The sequence below is a fragment of the Aspergillus sclerotioniger genome (genome assembly GCF_003184525.1).
Source record: "Aspergillus sclerotioniger CBS 115572 chromosome Unknown BO94scaffold_14, whole genome shotgun sequence".
NCBI classification, from domain to species: domain Eukaryota; kingdom Fungi; phylum Ascomycota; class Eurotiomycetes; order Eurotiales; family Aspergillaceae; genus Aspergillus; species Aspergillus sclerotioniger.
The window spans coordinates 634,234-653,406 of record NW_020291004.1 but is presented as its reverse complement, the minus strand read 5'-3'; the positions used below and the strand labels follow the sequence as shown (position 1 = coordinate 653,406).

Below are 19,173 nucleotides of genomic sequence, written 5' to 3'. Positions count from 1 at the left end.
CACGCGTCATCTCGGCTCCCAGCATCATGCGCTTCATCCAGGTCGTCGCCCTCCTCCCAGCGCTTGCTGTGGCTCAGGAGCAGGTTCCTCTCGCGGACCGTGTTCAGGGTTGGTTCAACAAGGCCAAGTCTTACTTGCCTACTGCCACCCCGGTCGTCCCCGCTGCCGTGGTTGAGAAGGTGGTCGAGAAGGCCGTCAAGATCCAGGAGAAGACCGTCACCCCCTTCAACGTGACAAACTGGCAGTCCTTCCTGGAACCATCTTCGGAAGCCCAGGATTGGTTGGTCTATGTTACTGGAGGAAACAAGACCTGCTTTGGTCGCTGTGACCAGGCGGACAAGTCGTTCAATGTAAGAAAACCCCAGAAAAAAAAGGGGGGCACCCACTTTGAGTCTAGAGGATAGTTGCTAATTTAATCTACCTTTTTAGGAATCCGTGCTCCTCTTCTCCGCCGATCCTACCTCTCCTAACCTCGGTAAGCTGGACTGCGAATCGAACCAGGTTCTCTGCTCTGCCTGGGGTGCCGGTACCCCTTCGGTCTGGTACTTCCAGGTTCCCCAGGCTCAGCTTGGTGAGGAACGCCCTCCTACCGCGCTTCACACCGTCTACCTCAACACGACTACTGTGACCCCGGAGACGATCTACAAGGTGCACTCTGAGAAGGTCTACGAGACGACCCCTGCTTACGAGGGTGCCCTTCACCCCACTGATGGCTGGCTTGCCCAGAACGGACTCCTGCTCCCTCTGGGTTATGTCATCTATGGATTCAGTGCGATCCCCAGCTGGCTCTTCATGATCCTCATCAGCTTCTTCAGCCGGACCTTCATGTAATCTTCCCCTTAGCCTTTTTTTCACGCAACTACTAATGACTTCACCAGGAACCGTCGCCTCGGAAATGTCGGTGCTCCCGTTCCCGCTCCCGCTCCTCAGAACTAGACGTCGCTGGTTATGGGACGATGGCGCTCCAATTTGCATGATCAGGATGTATATATAATGAAATAGCAGTACACCTTCAGGTCAAATTGGATACATCTTGGGTGATTCATTGTTATGGCGTTGCTCCTCTGATTAATGTATTCCTCTTACACGTAAGGTCTCGTCGGCCCGCTGACAGATACATCTCATGGTCAATTGGACCATTGATGTGGGCGTGATTGCCAAGATGATGCGTGCGTTCCGCAAAGACCGCCGGGGAATGCCATGATCGACCCATCGGATTGACAAGCCATCTTTGATACCCATTTTTCCAGCTTGTGCCTCGACCCAGATGGACCTTGATTGTGACGCATGTCTCTAGCGATGCCTGGAAACCATCGAAACGCCACCAATGGCTTTCCTAGGTAAGCGCTGCAACCGCTATAGTCTTGATTGCTCACTACATCATCATAGTTGGCCAGAATGAGCATACTTTTCAATGAAAGCATGACTTTAATCTATGATTCAATCACTGCAGGCGACTACTTCCCCAACACAAAAGCGTGGTTTCCGGTTGCGGGGATCCTGACATCTACAGATCCGTGGAAGCAACGTTACACAATGAGGACTCGGTGTCATCGATCGCTACTATACCATCTACCATGGAAATGGATGCTGTCACAAATTCTCCACGTGTAGGGATATAAATCGCAATGGACCTCGAGAGCCTTCTAGAAGCATACCAAAACCTTTGAGAGTTGTCTAATGATCTCTTTTGATTTACCACCCAAAGTCATTCTCCTTTGCAAAGCTCGAGAGAACTACTCCAAAAATGGTTCTCAAAATTGGAATTGATCAGGTTCCAAGGAAGTTGTTTGAATTCCACAATGGCGATGATGGCCTGATCTCTGCCAACTATGTCAATAAGGGAGAGCCTAGCGATAAGCAACGCCGCCGCGTCAGCCAGAAACAATGGTCATTCGGGTTCAATGATTTTGTCATTGCTGAGTTGACCCCCTACATGGCGTACGCCGTCACGGGCAACCTTCAGACCCCCCGCTTTCCCCCAGACCATATAAGAGCAAAAAAGGATCAGCATATACCTCTCATGGAGATGGCGGGAAAATGGCGATCGGGGTACACTACCATGGCCTATGGATGGGGCAACAAAGATGATATATTCGATGTCAACGTTCAAAGCGAGTATGTCGACATCCGCGAGCCTGGCAAGGCAACAGAGTTTACTGGAGAGCCCTTTGTCTGGCTCGTGGCCTTGCCCATCCCTGGTGGCCTCAAGAACTCGGATACCTTTTGGATTGATCTCAACAAAGGCGTGCGAGCTTTGTACTTTCCAGCTCGATACGTCTACAACAAGGACTTCCCCAACGACGCAGCATATGCTAAGATCAGCTTTGTCGAGGAGGGAACCCGGAAGCTCATAGATGCCGCGCCTCTGATGGTCGAAAGCTCGCTGATGAAGATATTCGGCGGTCCGGGAATCAAGCTTGCGGAAGTCACTCGAGAGACTACGACAACCATTGGACTCCAATCAACACAGCATATCGGGGCATACAGCTTTGAGAAGAGTTTAATCGTCAACATACCTAAGTTTATTGAACAGAGTTATCTAGTGTCCACCAACGCAAAGGCATCTCCACACGACGCAATCTATCTAGCTGACAGCAAAGATATCTCCGCCAGACCAAGAGCAACTACAGACGATTGGAAGTGGCCACAAGACTGGTTTTGGGGAGGCTGGACGAAGATTGTGTACTCGGAGTACCTAAGCAGGGTAGAGCAGATGAATCTTATTGAACAGACGTCCTCAGATTTGGGTGTGGGAGAGGAACTGGCCTTGCGATTACTGTTCATGGCTGCCTCCTTGGTTCCTTATGTCGGGCCTTTCTTGGCCACCGCCGGGTCAACGGAGATTGAAAGGTTGAAGAATATCAAGTCCACAAGCCCAGCATCAGATTTGACTGTGGCCTCTGTATCTCAAAACACCTGGGATTCGACACCAGGTGAAGTGAAGGAGGGTATTGTCAAAGGTATAAAGGTCGCTATTTCGTTTCTGTCAAAGATCAAGCGTTGATTGATCTGGGTATACACTTTGGGGATGCAATCATGTAGTACTGCTTTGGCCCGGGGCTCAACCTCCGATGTGCCATGCTCAAGATTCAACATCTTGACTCTTTTTACCAGATAAACCATAATGTTATCAGTTACCAATGACCTCCTCTGTCCAGCTATTTTTAAAAGCCATGTGCAGACTTGCCATGGACATGCTTCCCTTCATATCCCTTCTCCAACCCCTAGCTAATCTCCACTGCACAAAACACCTAGTCAGCGGAGCAACTTATGCAACACCACCATAAATAATGGAAATAACATCCACACTCCTACTAAGTGTGAATGTGACGAATATTGTGCTACCAGCAGCAGCACATATCCACCCTCACAAACCATGGTAACCCTTAGACAAATAAACCCCCGCGGATAGCTTACCTCTCTCTCTGAGTCTCTCTATAGTTACTTTCCGCGGCCCGCTAACGTCACCGCCGCGGAGCCCATCGCAAACCCACCCAAACTCAAACCCAAACCCCATCACCTCAACCACCCCCAACCTCGCAAGTCGCAATACCCTCTCAAAATGGCCGACTTCGATCGCACACCCCCCTCCACCGCCGCCTACGTGGTCGCCACCGCCATCCTCGCCGGCATCACCGGCTACTTCATCGGCCAAGGCAGCTCGCTCGGCCTCTTCTCCACGAAAGAAAAAGAAGGCTGGCCGAACAGCTACAATGTGAAAGTGCACCGCGATTCCTCAGACGAGTACGAATCTGAGGAGGAGGAAGACAGCGAAGACGAAGGCGATGGCACCGAGCTCGGAAATTTCGATGAGAGCGCCGAGGAAGTCAAGTTGGTTCTGGTCGTGCGGACGGATTTGGGTATGACCAAGGGTATGTTTTTCCTTCCTGAACCTACGTCCATGCCATAATCATCATTGGTATTGTGAAGTACTGAGGCGCTAATTGATACTCTGGTTGGCCAGGCAAAATCGCAGCCCAATGCTCGCATGCTACGCTCGCGTGCTACAAATATCTGGTCGCGTATACGCCCAGCTCGGGGATGTTGCGGCGATGGGAGTCGCAGGGTCAGGCGAAGATCGCGCTGCAGATTAAGTCCGAGGAGGAGATGGAGGAGTTGCAGGCTAAGGCGATGAGTTTGGGTCTTTGCGCCAGAGTCATTACGGATGCGGGACGGACGCAGATTGCGAGTGGGAGTCGTACGGTGTTGGGCGTTTTGGGACCCAAGAGTGTGGTGGATAGTGTGACGGGACATTTGAAGTTGTTGTAGATGTAGATTATGGTGCCGCTTTATATTTTGTCGCGTGGGTGGACGGACGGTCAACAACCGTGAGGGTTTGGTGTTGGGAGGTTTCCATGGCGTTTGGGTCATGCGGCGAAGTGCGCGAGCATGGGTGCAAAAGCTGTCGTTCCAAGATCAGAGAGCATTCTGGTCATGATAGACAATACTGGCTGGGTATCTGCGATGCGGCATGCGCATGCGGATCTCACCAACTACGAACAGTATCCACTACAATATTATTTCTAAGGTATAAAATGTTGGCAGGTCATGGTTATTCCCTAACCTCAGTGGCCGACGGCCAGTTCGGTAAAGAGAGTAGGAATATGACGCCGTCAGCAACCGAGTTCTTCAGCCGAGCTCACCAAGTCAAGGACAAGGGAGCTCAAGACCAAAGTGAACACCCAGCGCCAACCTTTAATCTGAGATCTGTCGACCGGATTGCAAAGACCATCCACAAGATTGATGGCTCCTTAAGTCGTCGAACTGTCCAGCGTTCAACCGAAACACAGAGAACAGCAGAACTGCCTCCATCAACGGGATCGCTGAACACAGATCCGTGTTTGTTCGGTTCATGAGGAAGAAAAAAAAAAGAAGAGGAAAAATTGAACCGGCAAGCCTCTATTTATCCGTCCCGCCAAGACCGCGCTAAGAGTTTCTCGCGCTAACCCTTGCCGAGGATGGCTCGGATTACGTAACAGCTTGGTTCTGGTTCTCGGTCGCAGCGCTTCACTTAGACAATCGATCTTGTTCCTCATCCATATACGCCATCGAGTTAGAGCCACCACCACCCCACGGTCTGCGTTCCATCCCCCTTCGCCTTTTTGTTCGTCTGTCGCCAAAATGGCCGACGCGGTTTCCATCGAACAGAACAACAAGATCCGAGCTGCGCTCGGATTAAAACCTCTCCCTGTTCCTGGCGCCGACTATGATGACGACTCCGACTCGTCCGCCTCCGAAGATGAAGACCCCGGAAGCACCCTCGAGTCGCGCGAGGCGATGGCATCCCAGAACTGGAAGAAAATGCAAGATGACGCCGAGGCGAGGCGGAAACGAGACGAGCGGAACGCTGCTATCAAGCGGGCGCGTGACCTGGCTCAGAGAGATGCGAAACTGGAAGGAGCCACGCTTGGAGAGTCTGGGGATGCGGACCAGGATACCAAGGCTTGGCTGATGCAGTCTAAGAAGCGACAGAAGAAGATCGAGAAGGAGCGGGCGCGCAAACTGGCAGCAGAGTTGGAGGAACGGGAACGTGCGGCGGAATACTCAGCGGTCGATCTGGCTGGTATCAAGGTTGGACATGAGGTCGGCGATTTTGAGGGAGGCGAGGATCACATTCTTACGCTGAAAGATGCGACGATCGATGAGAATGAGGAGGAGGGTGATGAGTTGGAGAATATTCATATGAAAGAGAAGGAGAAGACTTCGGAACGGTTGGAGCTGAAGAAGCGGAAGCCGGCATATGACCCTACGGAGGAGAACACTAGCATTTTGGCACAATACGATGAGGAGATTGAGGGCAAGAAGCGGAAACGCTTCACCCTTGATGCTCAAGGGTCTACGCTGGAAGAACGGGAGGCAAAACGACAGGAGGTTTCGGACAAGTTGAACAAGAATATTATCAGTTTGGACTTTGAGACTGAGACGCCTGCGTCCGACTACATGGATGTGAGTGAGATCAAGATCAAGAAGCCAAAGAAGAAGAAAGCGAAGGCTACGAAGCAACGGGCTGTTATTGACGATGACGAACTATTTCCTACTCCCGACTCGACGGGTACACCGAACGGCAACGCTATGGATATCGATACCAGCAACGGAGAACCGACACCGGCACCTGCTCCCCGGAAGTGGGCAAGTGAAGATGTTTCGTTCGTGGATGACGATGACCTGCAAGCCTCCCTTACGCGCCAGAGACGTGCTGCATTCAAGAAGCGGCAGAAAGTGCGGCCCGAAGATCTTGCCCGCCAGCTTCGAGAGGAGGAATCCCAGACGCCAATGGAAACGGGCACTCCGGACGGAAACGAAGAAGAGCCCGGCCTAGTGATCGATGAGACCTCCGAGTTTGTCTCCAACCTACAGAAACCCACCCTGCCTGAACCCCGTGAGAGGCGGACAACGACCCCCGCCGAAGAGTCTCGTGCCAAGAGTGAAGGCCCTAGCGCCCAGGGAGAGCCCGAGGACGGCGATGTGGACATGGAGCGGACATACAATGATATTGAGGATGAGGAGGATCTGAAGGAACGGATCAAGCGCGATGAAGCTCAGGCCCAACAGCATATCAGCACCACCGGTTTGGACGAGGAAGCGACATTGGATCAGGGTCTCGGTTCTACGTTGTCTATGCTCAAACAACGTGGTCTGGTCAAGGGATCCGACGCTGCCGACAACAACTCTCTACTTCGGGATCGTCATCGCTTCCTGCAGGAGAAGAGTCGGCTTGAGACCGAAGCCGAGAAACGCGCTCGCCACCAGCGTGAGCGCGACCGCGCCTCGGGCAAGCTGGACCGCATGTCTGCACGTGAAAGAGAGGAATACGCTCGCTGGGAGAACAAACAACGAGACCAGCAGGACGCGCGGCACATGGCAGAGGTGTTTAACCGCGAATACAAGCCCGATGTGCAGCTCAAGTACGTGGACGAGCATGGCCGGGCGATGAACCAGAAGGAGGCATTCAAGCATCTCAGTCACCAGTTCCACGGCAAGGGAAGTGGCAAGATGAAGACGGAGAAGCGTCTGAAGAAGATCGAAGAGGAGAAGAAACGCGAGGCGATGAGTGCTCTGGACAGCAGTCAGCACACTGGTATGAACAACGCCATGGGTGCGACAGCCCGCAAGAACCGGCAGGCGGGTGTGCGACTGGGCTGAGGGTTACGTTGCTCTCTCAGACTTGTGTTCGATGACCTTGACCTCCCTCCGGAGGCATTTAATGGATTCCCGCTTACTAGGCTACGCAATGTTGTACAGATATACCAGTAGAAATAGCTACATCTCACATCCATAGATCCGTTCGGCTCAGAGGAAGTAACAGCGGTCTTGTCCGCTCGTAGGACTGTTGGTAAGATGTACTCCGTACTCCGTACTCCGAGCAGATCGCTGCAGGGTGTCCTCGTTACTCCGTCGACGGGTAGGTGAGCATTTGTTGATACTGATAGTGGCCGAGTTGGGGACTTGGCGTGTGGGGGAATTTAACCGAGGCCGGGTGAGATGGCCCGACCTCGCCGGGCTCGAGGCAGCGAAAGCGCTTATGGTTCCGGGGGATGGGACGGCCGGACATCCCGGGTTCTTGTCTAGGGCGGCCAGACCGGGCCATGTTGGAACATACCTATTATGTAGGTAGGGATCGGGAGTGGGAATCAGTGCTGATGATATAAGGTTGGTGGTGGTTGTGGTGCCGACGAAGGATTACCCCAACTCTCGTGAGGGGAAGGGCACCTCTGACCTCAGGCCATCAAGGGTGCTGACGGTGGGCCTCGATACTCGATCAGTTCACCGGGACCGGGTCGGGCTCATCATTGTGGTGCGATCAATGGCAGAATCCACCCTCCGGCCTCCAGCTCTTTGATGACATCGGCTTGATTGTATGTTGTAGTAGTTGTACGATATCTATCCTCCCTCAATCATAGGAAACCTCCCCGCGCGTAGGCAATGGATGCAGCCTGTCGTCCATGCAGATGCCAAACATGCTTTCAAGACGCGGGCATGCAAACCAGCCAAACCGCGTGACAGGAAACAGAACCCAGAAAAACCAGTAAAAAACCGCGACGGGCAGCTCTTTCCCAAAAGAAGCAAGCCAGCTCAGATGCGGAGGACGTGGCCAATCCGAGGGCGCCCGCGTTTCTCCCCGGAAACTCCCTAGTTTGCATGAGTCAAAAATAAAATACACTCGCCTCGTCCTTTTGGCACCTCCGTCCATCATCTTCATTCATCATCATCCTTAGTCCTTTCTCGCCAGCTCCTTTGGCCCGTTCTTTTCTTCTGACCATCTCCTCTTTGGTCCTTCCGGGTGCTTGCTCGTTTTACTTCTCTTCTCTGTCCCCCATTCACCATGTTGTCCACCCTCAGAGTCGCCAGCCGTAAGGCTGCTTCGCGTGACGCTAGTGTGCGCACCGTCATTGTCGGCGCCAGACATGCTTCCGCCTGGTCCAACGTTCCTCAGGGTCCTCCCGTAAGCTTGCCAATCGATTACAATTGTCGTTGTGATGCCATTGCTGATCAATTGGGTGTGTAGGATGCTATCCTGGGCATCACCGAGGCCTACAAGGCCGACAGCTTCGCCGAGAAGATCAACCTGGGTGTCGGCGCTTACCGTAAGCATCTGTCCTGGTTCGACTCGTTGCTGTCCAACGCAACAACCAGCTTCGCCAAATGCATCGTCTCTAACCAATTTTCTGTGAGCAGGTGATGACAAGGGCAAGCCCTACGTCCTGCCCTCCGTCCGCGCTGCCGAGGACAAGGTTGTCGCCTCCCGTTTCGACAAGGAATACGCCGGTATCACCGGTATCCCTTCCTTCACCAAGGCTGCCGCTGAGCTCGCCTACGGTTCCGATTCCGCCGTCCTCAAGGACGACCGTCTCGTCATCACCCAGACCATCTCCGGTACCGGCGCCCTGAGAATCGGTGGAGCTTTCCTGCAGCGCTTCTACCCTGCCGCCAAGAAGGTCTACCTCCCCAACCCCAGCTGGGCCAACCACGGTGCCGTCTTCAAGGACTCTGGTCTGGAGGTCGACAAGTACCGTTACTACAACAAGGACACCATCGGTCTCGACTTTGAGGGTCTGATTGCCGACATCAAGGCTGCTCCCGAGAACAGCATCATCCTTCTCCACGCTTGCGCTCACAACCCCACCGGTGTCGACCCCACCGAGGAGCAATGGCGCCAGATCAGCGACGTCATGAAGGAGAAGGGTCACTTTGCTTTCTTCGACATGGCCTACCAGGGCTTTGCCAGTGGCAACGCTGACCGTGATGCGTTCGCCCCGAGACACTTTGTGAAGGAGGGCCACAACATTGCTCTGTGCCAGAGTTTCGCCAAGAACATGGTAAGACGAGAGATTCGGAGGTATGATCTGACGCTAATTGAGTGATAAACAGGGTCTGTACGGTGAGCGTGTCGGTGCCTTCTCTCTCGTCTGCGAGTCCGCCGAGGAGAAGAAGCGCGTCGAGTCCCAGATCAAGATCCTCATCCGTCCCTTCTACTCGAACCCCCCCATCCACGGTGCCCGCGTTGCTTCGACCATCATGAACGACCCCGAGCTCAACCAGCAGTGGCTGGGTGAGGTCAAGGGCATGGCCGACCGCATCATCGAGATGCGCTCTCTGCTCCGTAAGAACTTGGAGGAGCTTGGCAGCAAGCACGACTGGTCCCACATCACCAGCCAGGTAGGTGTCCTCAATAAGAGTGGTGTGAGTGGTACTGACGATTGATAGATTGGCATGTTCGCCTACACCGGTCTCAAGCCTGAGCAGATGGACGCTCTGGCCAAGGAGGTATGCAGGTGCTATCCCCTGTCATGTTCTACGTACTAACGCCGTGTAGCACTCCGTTTACGCCACCAAGGACGGCCGTATCTCCGTGGCCGGTATCACCACGGGCAACGTCAAGCGCCTGGCCGAGTCCATCTTCAAGATCACCGGTTAAATGGGCAACCAGAGGAGACATTTGCTCATATACGTAGACCCGGGGGTCGCCCCCCGTTGTACTGATATCCATGTGTTACATTAGCATATATAAGCAATAGTTTCAACGACGTATTGGATGATGTTACTTGCTGTGCCATATATGGTCTTGATCGATTGACTGGGACGGAATAGTTGCGATCCATTGCACCGCTCTAGACCAGTCGACCCCATACGGAGTACTCGGGACACAGGTCACAAACCGCGGCGAGTCCACCTGTCGCCACACCAACGCACGAGACGGGCGAGCATCTGGCGGTGTAGCCAGATCGTACCAGCCACCACGAGACATGAGTTGGCGCATAAGATCGATCTATCAGCAGCCTACTCTGTAGTCGGTGGCATGCATTTCATCCGGTCGATAACGCGGTCCTCGTTCTCTGGAATGAGTTACTACAATATCGAGTGGGCGAATCGACTGTTCAACGGCCAGAGAGCGTACGGCGAAGTGGATAACCCCCTGAGTCATAGGTAAGGTAGCTATATCGGGCACTTTCAACCGAGATCAGTAGATCGAATCTCATGCACAATCTCGTACGATACAATCATAACTTCCTAGTCATGAAGCATCAACTGATGTATACATACCTACTCCTTAAGATTAATAGCATGACCCCCTATTTATCTCATACTTCCAACAACTGAGGATCAGAATTAAACTCCTGTATCAGGTACCTAAGGTCCCAACCGATGACTGACTTACTTATCTTCAGACACCCCGTGGTTAGTGGTTACACTCACTATCTTGTGGGCCCGGTCTTCATACTATATCGATCATTAGTCACGTCCTGGTCTTCTCCACTGTCTTCCTTCCTTTCATCCTTCCGACAATACCTAGGCAGAATCAGATACCTAGGGGAATGGATACCTAGGTAACGGTCTGCTATCCGGGTGGTATCCGCAACGTTGATAATACAGTATTCGTCAAAATCTAATTTAGAATAGAGATAGCTAGATAGCTAGATGATAGATAGACATGTATGTCTGTAAATATGTATGTATGTCTCCCACCCACCACCTACCTAAACAAAATCCCTCCTGCATGTAGATATGCAAGTATGAAGACCGACCAGACCAATTGAAAGAAACCCCTGTACTCCGTCCGTACTTCATTCAATCAGGTAAGTAATATCGCGCAGTTAAGCGTAGCGCGGCAGTGTCGCTTAGTTGATTTCTTTTTCTTTTTTGGTCTTTTTTGTACTTGCTTACAGGTACGTGTGGAGGAGTTGGTTTAGTGAGACGGAGTAAAGTGTTGTGGCTAAGTAGGTAGGTAGGTAGGTAGGTAGGTACCTAATGCTCAGCCTCATCATATATTGCTTTACTTAGGACTTTACTTTGGGGGTTAGGATGGATCTATTTAGTACGCAGGTAGATCCTAGTGAGGCGCAGACTAATTAGCCACTAGATGCTATCCCTACCCTTACCCCTACTAGTACAATAGTCATTTGAGGCTGTTAGAACATATCCGACCGATGGAATATTTACCTACCTACTATCTACCTACCTTCTCTGTATCATATCATCTATGTGTGTGCGTATTTTACATAAATCCAGATCTATCAATCCTCGTAGAAGTAAGATGTAGTCTCTACCCATGAACAATCCCAGCGGAGTAAGTACTAGTAAGCAACTTAGCTCATCTCATCTCACCTCGGCAACCAACAACCACCCATAGTCTATCCCATGGCTATGCAACGTTATTTATAGAACCCCTTTCAGTTCAACCCAGAATAGAGTATCTATTTTGTATGGTTCCCAAATGCCCGGGTGTAGGGAGCCGAGCCGGACCATCCCATCCCTACCTACGAACATAGATAGGAACAGGGGTGTGGTTCCTTTGTATGATGAGACAGGGGTATTTACCTAGGGGGGAGGGTTGGCACGTTTCAGCCGGGTTATGGGTTCTGTTTCACTGCAATGGTGACCTGACGGTTAAGGTAGGTCCGTCCTTATTTTACTAGGGTAGGTAACTTGGGCTTGGTGAGTGGGTGAGTGAGTGGGGGGGATAGCCTACTTAGGGGAAGGGAAAGGGAAAGGGGTAGGTAGATTACTAGATAGGTAGGTTCAAGGTTGATAGATGATGGATGATGTGGGGAGGAGTCTTTTGATCCCTTTACTTTGTCCTTTCTATCTGGTTCTGTTCTTTGGATTGACTCCGTGTTTGAGATATCCATTCCCTACCTACGTAGTTATTCTGTCGCTAAATTATTAATAGTAAATACGGAGTAGTAGTGGGTGATGATTGATGATGCACTGTCATGATGTGCTGGCAGGTCCCCCCCCAAGATTACATACCTGTCCGGTAAGTACATACAGTACCGTACCAGACACCATCACCACCACCACTCATCCCTCGCATGGATCAGGCCCACCAATGAACAATTTCCCAGCCAGCCATCCCCCACCCGCATTACCCGTTCGGGCTGGACATCTGAACCTCCCGCTGGAACTGATTGGGTGCATTCCAGTCGCATCTCTAATTCTGCTTCTGCCCTGTCCTGCCCTGCCCTGTTGGACGAGATGCATCCTGTTGAGTGACGGCGCTGTCACACGTTGATGGGGGGAGGGGAGGAGGGAGTAACTATGTCCGCTGAGTCGGCTGGTTACTTTTCGATCTCGTGAGAATTCTAGAGAGTGTGAAAGGGCCACGAGATAGCAGTGTAAAGACTACTACTACTATTACTACTACGGAGTATTGGATGGCAATTACGTCACCCACTGCAAAAACAGGTGTCGAGGGTTCAGTCGAGGTGAGATTCAATGGATGCATTGGACTTCCAGCCACAGTTGGTGAAGATGCTACGCCGGCTAGGTAGTCTAGTAGTAGTGCCTGCTACGCCTCGTAGTAACTCCGACTGTACGGAGTAATGCAGGGCCCTCATTCTCTGGGTTGGTCTAAGCGGCAGTGGCGAATGCTGGGTAGGTATACTTACTTACCACTACTAGTACTTGCCTGCCTGCCTTACTCGGGCGTTCAGGATATTCCTATCCTATCAGTATTTAACCTATTTGGTTGGCGAGGATAAGAGGGAATAATAATCATGTCAAGGCGGATCGGATCCCACTTCACATCACCGCCGGGGCTCAAAACACGTGGACCGCCTCGCCAATCATCAACACGAGTTCAGAGGCTGCCCAGTTCAGTTGCCCAGCGCGCAGGCGTGTTCTCTACATCGCATACATACATGAAACTGAATGCCCAAGGATCAGGTGTATGCAGTCGTTTGGCCTATTTAGTCCCCTTCGAGTGCTGGCACCTGTACATACTACATAGATCCTACAAGGTTTCTGTCAATCGATATGACTTCCTTGATCGTTAGACGTCTGAGTCCTGTGCGCATTCTTTCCCCACCTTTCCCATGTACCACTACCGACCCTACAGGAACCTGGTGGTCCCAGGATGCGCCTTGCTTTGCCGGGCTACTGTATGTGCTCCGTATGCTGATGGCGAATCCCTGGTCAGGGCCCGGTCACGGAAATATCACCCGGTTGAGCGAGGTCAGGACGGCGTTAGTAGCCTCAAGGAATTTCAATGGACCCCATGGTGATCATAGTGGATGCCTCGTATGCATATTGCATTGTGTTCAGACGCAAGTCTAGAAGCTATCGTCGTCCTGAAGAAGCTGACCGTTCATCCCTTCATTACTGAACTGGAATGATCACAGGGCGGTCCATCCTTTTCGGGGTATCCGGCCACCAATTATTCCCTCTAGATGAAACCTTTTTTTTGGTTCCTTTTTTTACCTACCCTGTCTGATTCTGACTAACGGACGGACATTGTAGGGATTTAACTAATTTTCATCAGCCAGCGAAAGAGTGACTCCCAGCCAATGGATGGCCCAGGGGAGGGATCATCTAGTTGGTCTGTTTCGGTTAGAACCTCGGCCGGACTGTAACCTGGCGCTGGGATCATTAATTTCATGTCAATCCTCATCATCTTGGATCGGTCTCCGCGATCTCTCCCATTCTGCACCCCCGAGACCTGCGACTTTAGTTCCGGTGTTCGAATTTCTCCTGATTTGGGAGGGGAGCGGAGGATCCGATGGGTTTTCCCCCCCGTGACCTAACCAGCCTGTCCAACCCCGACTAGGAAACTCGTGTTGTTTCTGGCTGTCTGAGATGCGTCCATCACCTCCCGATTTGTGCTGCGCGTATCTCTGTATTAAGTTTCGACTGCACGAGAGCAGAGTGTCCTGCCCATGCAGGCTGGCCATCTTGCATCCATATTTTCTCTCCTGGCGGTGCGGGTTGACTCTTCCTGTTCCCCTTCCCCTTCCGACCATCCGCCGGAAATAAGAAAAGGGTCGAGGCTGGTCGGCGGGTGATCTACCGTCAAGCTGAACCGGTGGCTCAGCGTTTCGTTTCGTTACTGGGCAGTACCTGGTATGGCGGGAGTCAATCATGGGATGCGGCACGTCGAGAGAAAACCGTTCGGATGACGGGGTGCCCTGAGCCATTTGCGATCATGGTCCATGCAAAGCAAGGCACACAACTTGATATCTGATCTCATGGGATCGGTTTGATCCTCGACAATCCCTTCTTTGGGGGTAAAGTTTTCCTATCTTTCCCTGCTCTACTTGCTCTGCGTGCTCTGCTCTGGTGGTTTTCTCTCCTCCCAGTACCACCTTACTGCCAAGCGTGTAATAAACCTGCTTAGGAATCTACTTCCCTTTCAGTCAGTCAGCCAACAAGGTATTGTGTTAATTACCGGCCGAGTTCTTCAAGAAATAATGCTACTCGTTTTAACTTTGGCCTCTGACGTCCTTCTCACTCTCTATATGCGGTGCCGAATCGTATTGTTAACTCTTTTTTCTTTTACACCCCATGGCTTGGGATTGCTGAATGTAACGCCCCACGATGCGGCTCCCCATTGTGGTTGTCCAGGAGAATCGCCCCGATCAAGGCAACAGGACGATGGTTCCAGATGAATGGACGATGTGCTGGAAAGACCCATTCTTGTCACCAGTGGCAGTGGGGACGCCGGGTGGCAGAGGCATGGCCATGGCGTAAGAAAGTAGCAGCTAGATAGGTAGCAGCTAACTACTAACAGGAAGTAGCTAAGGTCGGTCGCGCTGTTGAACAAGCACTTCCGTTTGGTACCACCCTCCTACGGCCACCAGATGGGTCGGTCGTACAACCCAGGTTACGACACGTCTGGTAAGGTACGGAGTACCGGGCCCGTAATCGGACCCAACCCAGCCAGGCATCACTTCACGGCCCTTTCAAGGCATTGCCAGACAAAAAAAAAAGGTTCGCGGAAGAGGTCATTATAAGGTGAAACCCACTGGCTCATTATATCAAAGACAACAAACTAGACAAGGGCAGAGAGGGAAATAACCCCAGACCATGGACTCGACCACGGTTCCTTGTCGCTCTGGATGCATCCAAGGTGCCAGGTGCCCCTCGGATCGATCGCTGGTAGGGATCAATCGTTCCAGAAGAAACCGACTCCATCCATCATCGCCCGAGGAAATGGAATCGATACACACACCCCCCCGTACTCCGTAAGTCTGCGTAATACCCGAACTGGGACCCCCGTCAAGGATCAGACTACCTCCCTTAGAAAGTCTTTAGCACCGACGAAGTTGGACTCCATCCTCCATACCGTGTAGGCCGTCTGTCGTACTAGTGGCTGTACTATCTTTTCTCCTTCCTAATATTATTCGTGTTTCCCTTTTGATTATTATTCTTCCGGCAAGTCAGTCAGTCAGTCAGTCTGTCAGAACGGAGTACGGAGTTGATAAGTACTACTCGGTAGTCAGAACTGATGGCACTATCTATGCCAGATTGTCAGGTCAAAGAACAGGGCACCCGCTATCTACCCCATAGTAGCAATCCTAGTTCGGGCTTACTACACCTTGCATTTGACCTTGCCACATTTCTAGCCCTGCTCGTTGTTTTTCTTTTTTGGATGCGCTCGGAACCTATCAACGGGTTGTTTCTAAGTGCTTTGTCAAGTTCCCGATATGCTGTTTTTCCTTTTAGAAAAAAAGGGCGGTGGCCAAAGCCTCTCTCTCCGCGGAGGCTACTATTACGGTAGTTACGGGAGCAGGCCCGGTAAGTAAGTAGGGACCGCATCAGTAGTAGGATGGACGGTAGTAGTTTAGCAGCCGTGAGGATGTTGTCGCAGGAGGTATTTGGGAGTCTGCAGGTCAACATAAGTGGTAAAATTAATTAGTGATCCGTATGATGGAGGGCTAGGATTGGGATTCTGCTGTTCTTTGGCCCGGCTAGTGCCTGCCTAACTAACCCAGGGTGTGGTAGCGTCTGGGATTATTTTTATTATTCTTCTGGGTTTTATTATTATTTTAGTATTATTAGTATTATTATCATTCTTTATTTTATTTTATTTTTTTAGTTTCTTACCGGGTGATTTGGTTAACCTTTTTGGCGGGCCTTTGACAAGCCCTCCTGCTGGTCCTCTTTTAAGGGAACCAGACGAAAAAGGTACCCTGAACTGAAGGGAACTGAACGATACGATACCGCTTCTCCCCACTCACGACCGAATACCTAATACTGATCTCTCCGCTCCAAGGCCGCCTTACACTCGCATCCCCGTTCCTTTGGCATCATCTCATCTCATCCTTCCCCTTCCCCTTCCCTCTCTTCCTCCGTTCCCCTCATCCCTCCTCCCTCCTCCTCCCCCCCTCTCCTTCACTCCCTCTCTCCCTCTTGACTCTCTTTCTCCCCGACACCTCCAAGACTACCCTTCTTGCCATGGGTCTTGTTGGCTTCCGCTTCTTGTTTGCTCTCTTACATGCAGACTTCCTTGCCCTCTCTGCCGTCACTGCCGTTGCTTGATCTATCTATGGCGTTTTGTTCTGACTCGCCTTTCCGTGCATTCGGCCGCTGACCTGCAGCTCCCACGCTGCCTTCCGTCCGTCTTCCGGATCTCGAATCCTTCCCACCTCCCAATTCCTCACCTCCGATCGAGTCGGTCGTGTTTCGCCGCCTCTTCCTCTCTCTGCCTCGATCTTTCCGTCTCTCCCTACCCCATTGCCCCTCTATACCTTTCTCATGCCCGCCCTCGAGGTCCCCGAGACCGGGTTGTCTCTCTGCAGAGACAACCACGGCAATGACGCTACGAACAAGCCCCCCCAGATCATGCGGCTGAATTTAGCTCAGAGCACCCTCGACGAGCTGATTCAGAGCCTCCGAAATGATCAGACAGCTCGAATCCGCCTGGGGAAACACTCGACCCTCTACTACGGCTCCAAATCTCAGCCCTTCCACTCCAACCCCGAGACGTGTCGATCAGAGCTATATCGCGGCAGCTCCGCAGACAAGGAAAACTTATATTTCACCGGTGTTTTGAGCCATAGCTTGGAAGTGCAGAAGGCGAAGGAGGACACTGCGGCCACAGATCAGGCATTGGCCACCCTGGAGCAAAGGCTGAGCGCCTTTGAAAGAGGAAAGGAGTCGAAGAAGACTCATATAATCACCAGCATTGACGAGGTGAGAGCTTTGCGGGCTGGCGACAACCGGTCCAGCTCTGGGAAACATGCTGCTCGTCTGGCTCGTCCCGCAAGCAGGGTGGAGCTGGAGAAGGATCGGCTGCTCACTGCCACCAATCGCTCCGTTTCCTCGAGTCCGGCTTTGGGGGTTGCTCGATCTCCTGTGTCCATGCCTCCGCTTACGCCCACCTCCGTTCCGCTTTCCCAAAACAAAGATCGCATTCGCCTCGAAGCCCTCAAGGTCCCCTTTATTCACCTCCTCGCCGTCCGTGCGGTTTCCGCCAAATTCCTTGCCCGCCAGACCCGTTCGTCCCTCGAAGACTGTGAGGCCTTGGCTCGGAAATATGGTGCCGAGAACCGAATCAATCCGGAGAAGTTCGATCTCAAGGACAAATTATATCGGGACCTCGATGTCTGGAAATTCCCCTACCCGTCTCAGGAAGACAGGCTGGAGGCCATCGAAAATGCCATCTCCGCTTTCGATCGCTTGCGGATCTCCCGCTCCGACAAGCTATGGCAGCTGCTTCTTCCCAAGGAAGAACGCGGAAAGGGCAAGTGCCTGTCACGCCTGGACCTGCGGACGGGGCCCATCAAGAAAGCTGCTACACCTCGGATACAAGTACAAAATTCTGATGACAACGGCAAAGACGGCTACGCTACTGGCCAGGAGACCGATAAAGCTAGTGGCAATGGTCTAACACCGAGGACTGCTGAGCCGACATCAGCTCCCAAGTCTGGGACGATCGCGCAAAAGAAACGGATCGGCGAAAAAGATGCAGGTGCAAAACGGCCTGCCACAAAGAGCAAAAGTGTGGCTAATAGTACCTTGACTGGACGCGTCACCAAGAAGGCGGAGCGGAAGCCGGCTGCGAAACCAGAGGGCAAATTCAAATCAGCGGAATTTGTTCATGACTCGGATGAGGACGACACAGACATGCCAGACGCCTCGTCCGCAGAGAAGCCTCAGCCTGAGAAAATTCCAAAGCCTGAACATAAGCTGCCGGCCAAACCGCCAACCCTCAACCCTCCTAGGGAATCTTCCCATACGCCGACACCGAAGGTAGAGCAACCGGAAGCTACATTTAAAGCCGAATCATCCAACCAAGCCCCTCATCGGCCAACTGCAGCGAAGCGACCTCCTTCATCGCGGCCCCCAGCCTTGAAGTCCCCGCAGAAGTCCCCGCAGAAGCCGTCGCCACTCGGGTCCTCTCCCCCAACCAATGCCTCTGATATCCAAAGTCGCAGCCGTTCTTCCAGCCAGAACAATTCGTCCAGTTCCTCATCGTCACCACTTATAACCCAGGTGAACAGACCCAAACCTACTGCGGGAGTCCCCATTGTGAGGAAGGTGGTAAAGCCCAATGGGGTGTCCAGACCGGCTGAGATGGCCAATCCCTTGAAGCGCAAAGCGGAGCTTGAGCGACCTGCAGTGTCATCTCAGGCTCCCGCCCGCACTGGGGATCTTGAGCACAAACGCCGGCGGGCCGTGAGCACGTCCAGTGGCAGCACTGGGAGCGCTTCGCCGCCCCTCAGCCGCGAAATCCTCCTCCAGCAATTGCGCGAGAAATCGCAGAGATTCAAGAACTTCTATGTCAAGTACCGCACCTTGCATGACGCACTAGCCTCGCAGTCCAACCCACCACGAGCGGAACTGGACAAGCTCCACAAACAGCACGTTAAGCTGCAGCGGATGAAAAAGGAGATATGGGACGAAGATCGACGGCTCCGGGATTGACTAACGACAGATCATGGCATGTGCATG

The 19,173-nt window shown here is 52.4% G+C and overlaps 5 protein-coding genes across 5 annotated transcripts; 4 read left to right on the top strand and 1 right to left on the bottom strand.

Moving 5' to 3' along the window:
* Positions 1-26: 26 nt before the first annotated feature.
* BO94DRAFT_466337 (peptidyl-tRNA hydrolase 2) lies at positions 27-4,272 on the top strand (the record flags this gene model as incomplete). The annotated part of the gene is made up of 5 exons (XM_025608155.1): positions 27-350; positions 430-827; positions 1,478-1,517; positions 3,548-3,875; positions 3,968-4,272. 5 exons carry the CDS (start codon positions 27-29, stop codon positions 4,270-4,272), a joined length of 1,395 nt encoding a protein of 464 aa, XP_025467458.1.
* A 764-nt stretch (positions 4,273-5,036) lies between these two features.
* On the top strand, positions 5,037-7,286 carry BO94DRAFT_535360 (U4/U6-U5 snRNP complex subunit SNU66). The gene has a single exon (XM_025611761.1). It carries the CDS (start codon positions 5,125-5,127, stop codon positions 7,144-7,146), a length of 2,022 nt encoding a protein of 673 aa, XP_025467457.1. The 5' UTR covers positions 5,037-5,124; the 3' UTR covers positions 7,147-7,286.
* A 1,040-nt stretch (positions 7,287-8,326) lies between these two features.
* BO94DRAFT_556725 (putative aspartate aminotransferase) lies at positions 8,327-9,919 on the top strand (the record flags this gene model as incomplete). The annotated part of the gene is made up of 6 exons (XM_025613886.1): positions 8,327-8,446; positions 8,510-8,588; positions 8,680-9,320; positions 9,373-9,660; positions 9,709-9,768; positions 9,818-9,919. 6 exons carry the CDS (start codon positions 8,327-8,329, stop codon positions 9,917-9,919), a joined length of 1,290 nt encoding a protein of 429 aa, XP_025467456.1.
* A 3,684-nt stretch (positions 9,920-13,603) lies between these two features.
* BO94DRAFT_72778 (uncharacterized protein) lies at positions 13,604-14,551 on the bottom strand. Its single transcript, XM_025617626.1, has one exon. The coding sequence runs from the start codon at positions 14,412-14,414 to the stop codon at positions 13,881-13,883; it is 534 nt and encodes a 177-aa protein (XP_025467455.1). The 5' UTR covers positions 14,415-14,551; the 3' UTR covers positions 13,604-13,880.
* Positions 14,552-16,696: 2,145 nt separating this feature from the next.
* BO94DRAFT_72748 (uncharacterized protein) lies at positions 16,697-19,152 on the top strand. The gene has a single exon (XM_025617625.1). It carries the CDS (start codon positions 16,975-16,977, stop codon positions 19,144-19,146), a length of 2,172 nt encoding a protein of 723 aa, XP_025467454.1. The 5' UTR covers positions 16,697-16,974; the 3' UTR covers positions 19,147-19,152.
* The last annotated feature ends 21 nt before the right edge of the window (positions 19,153-19,173 follow it).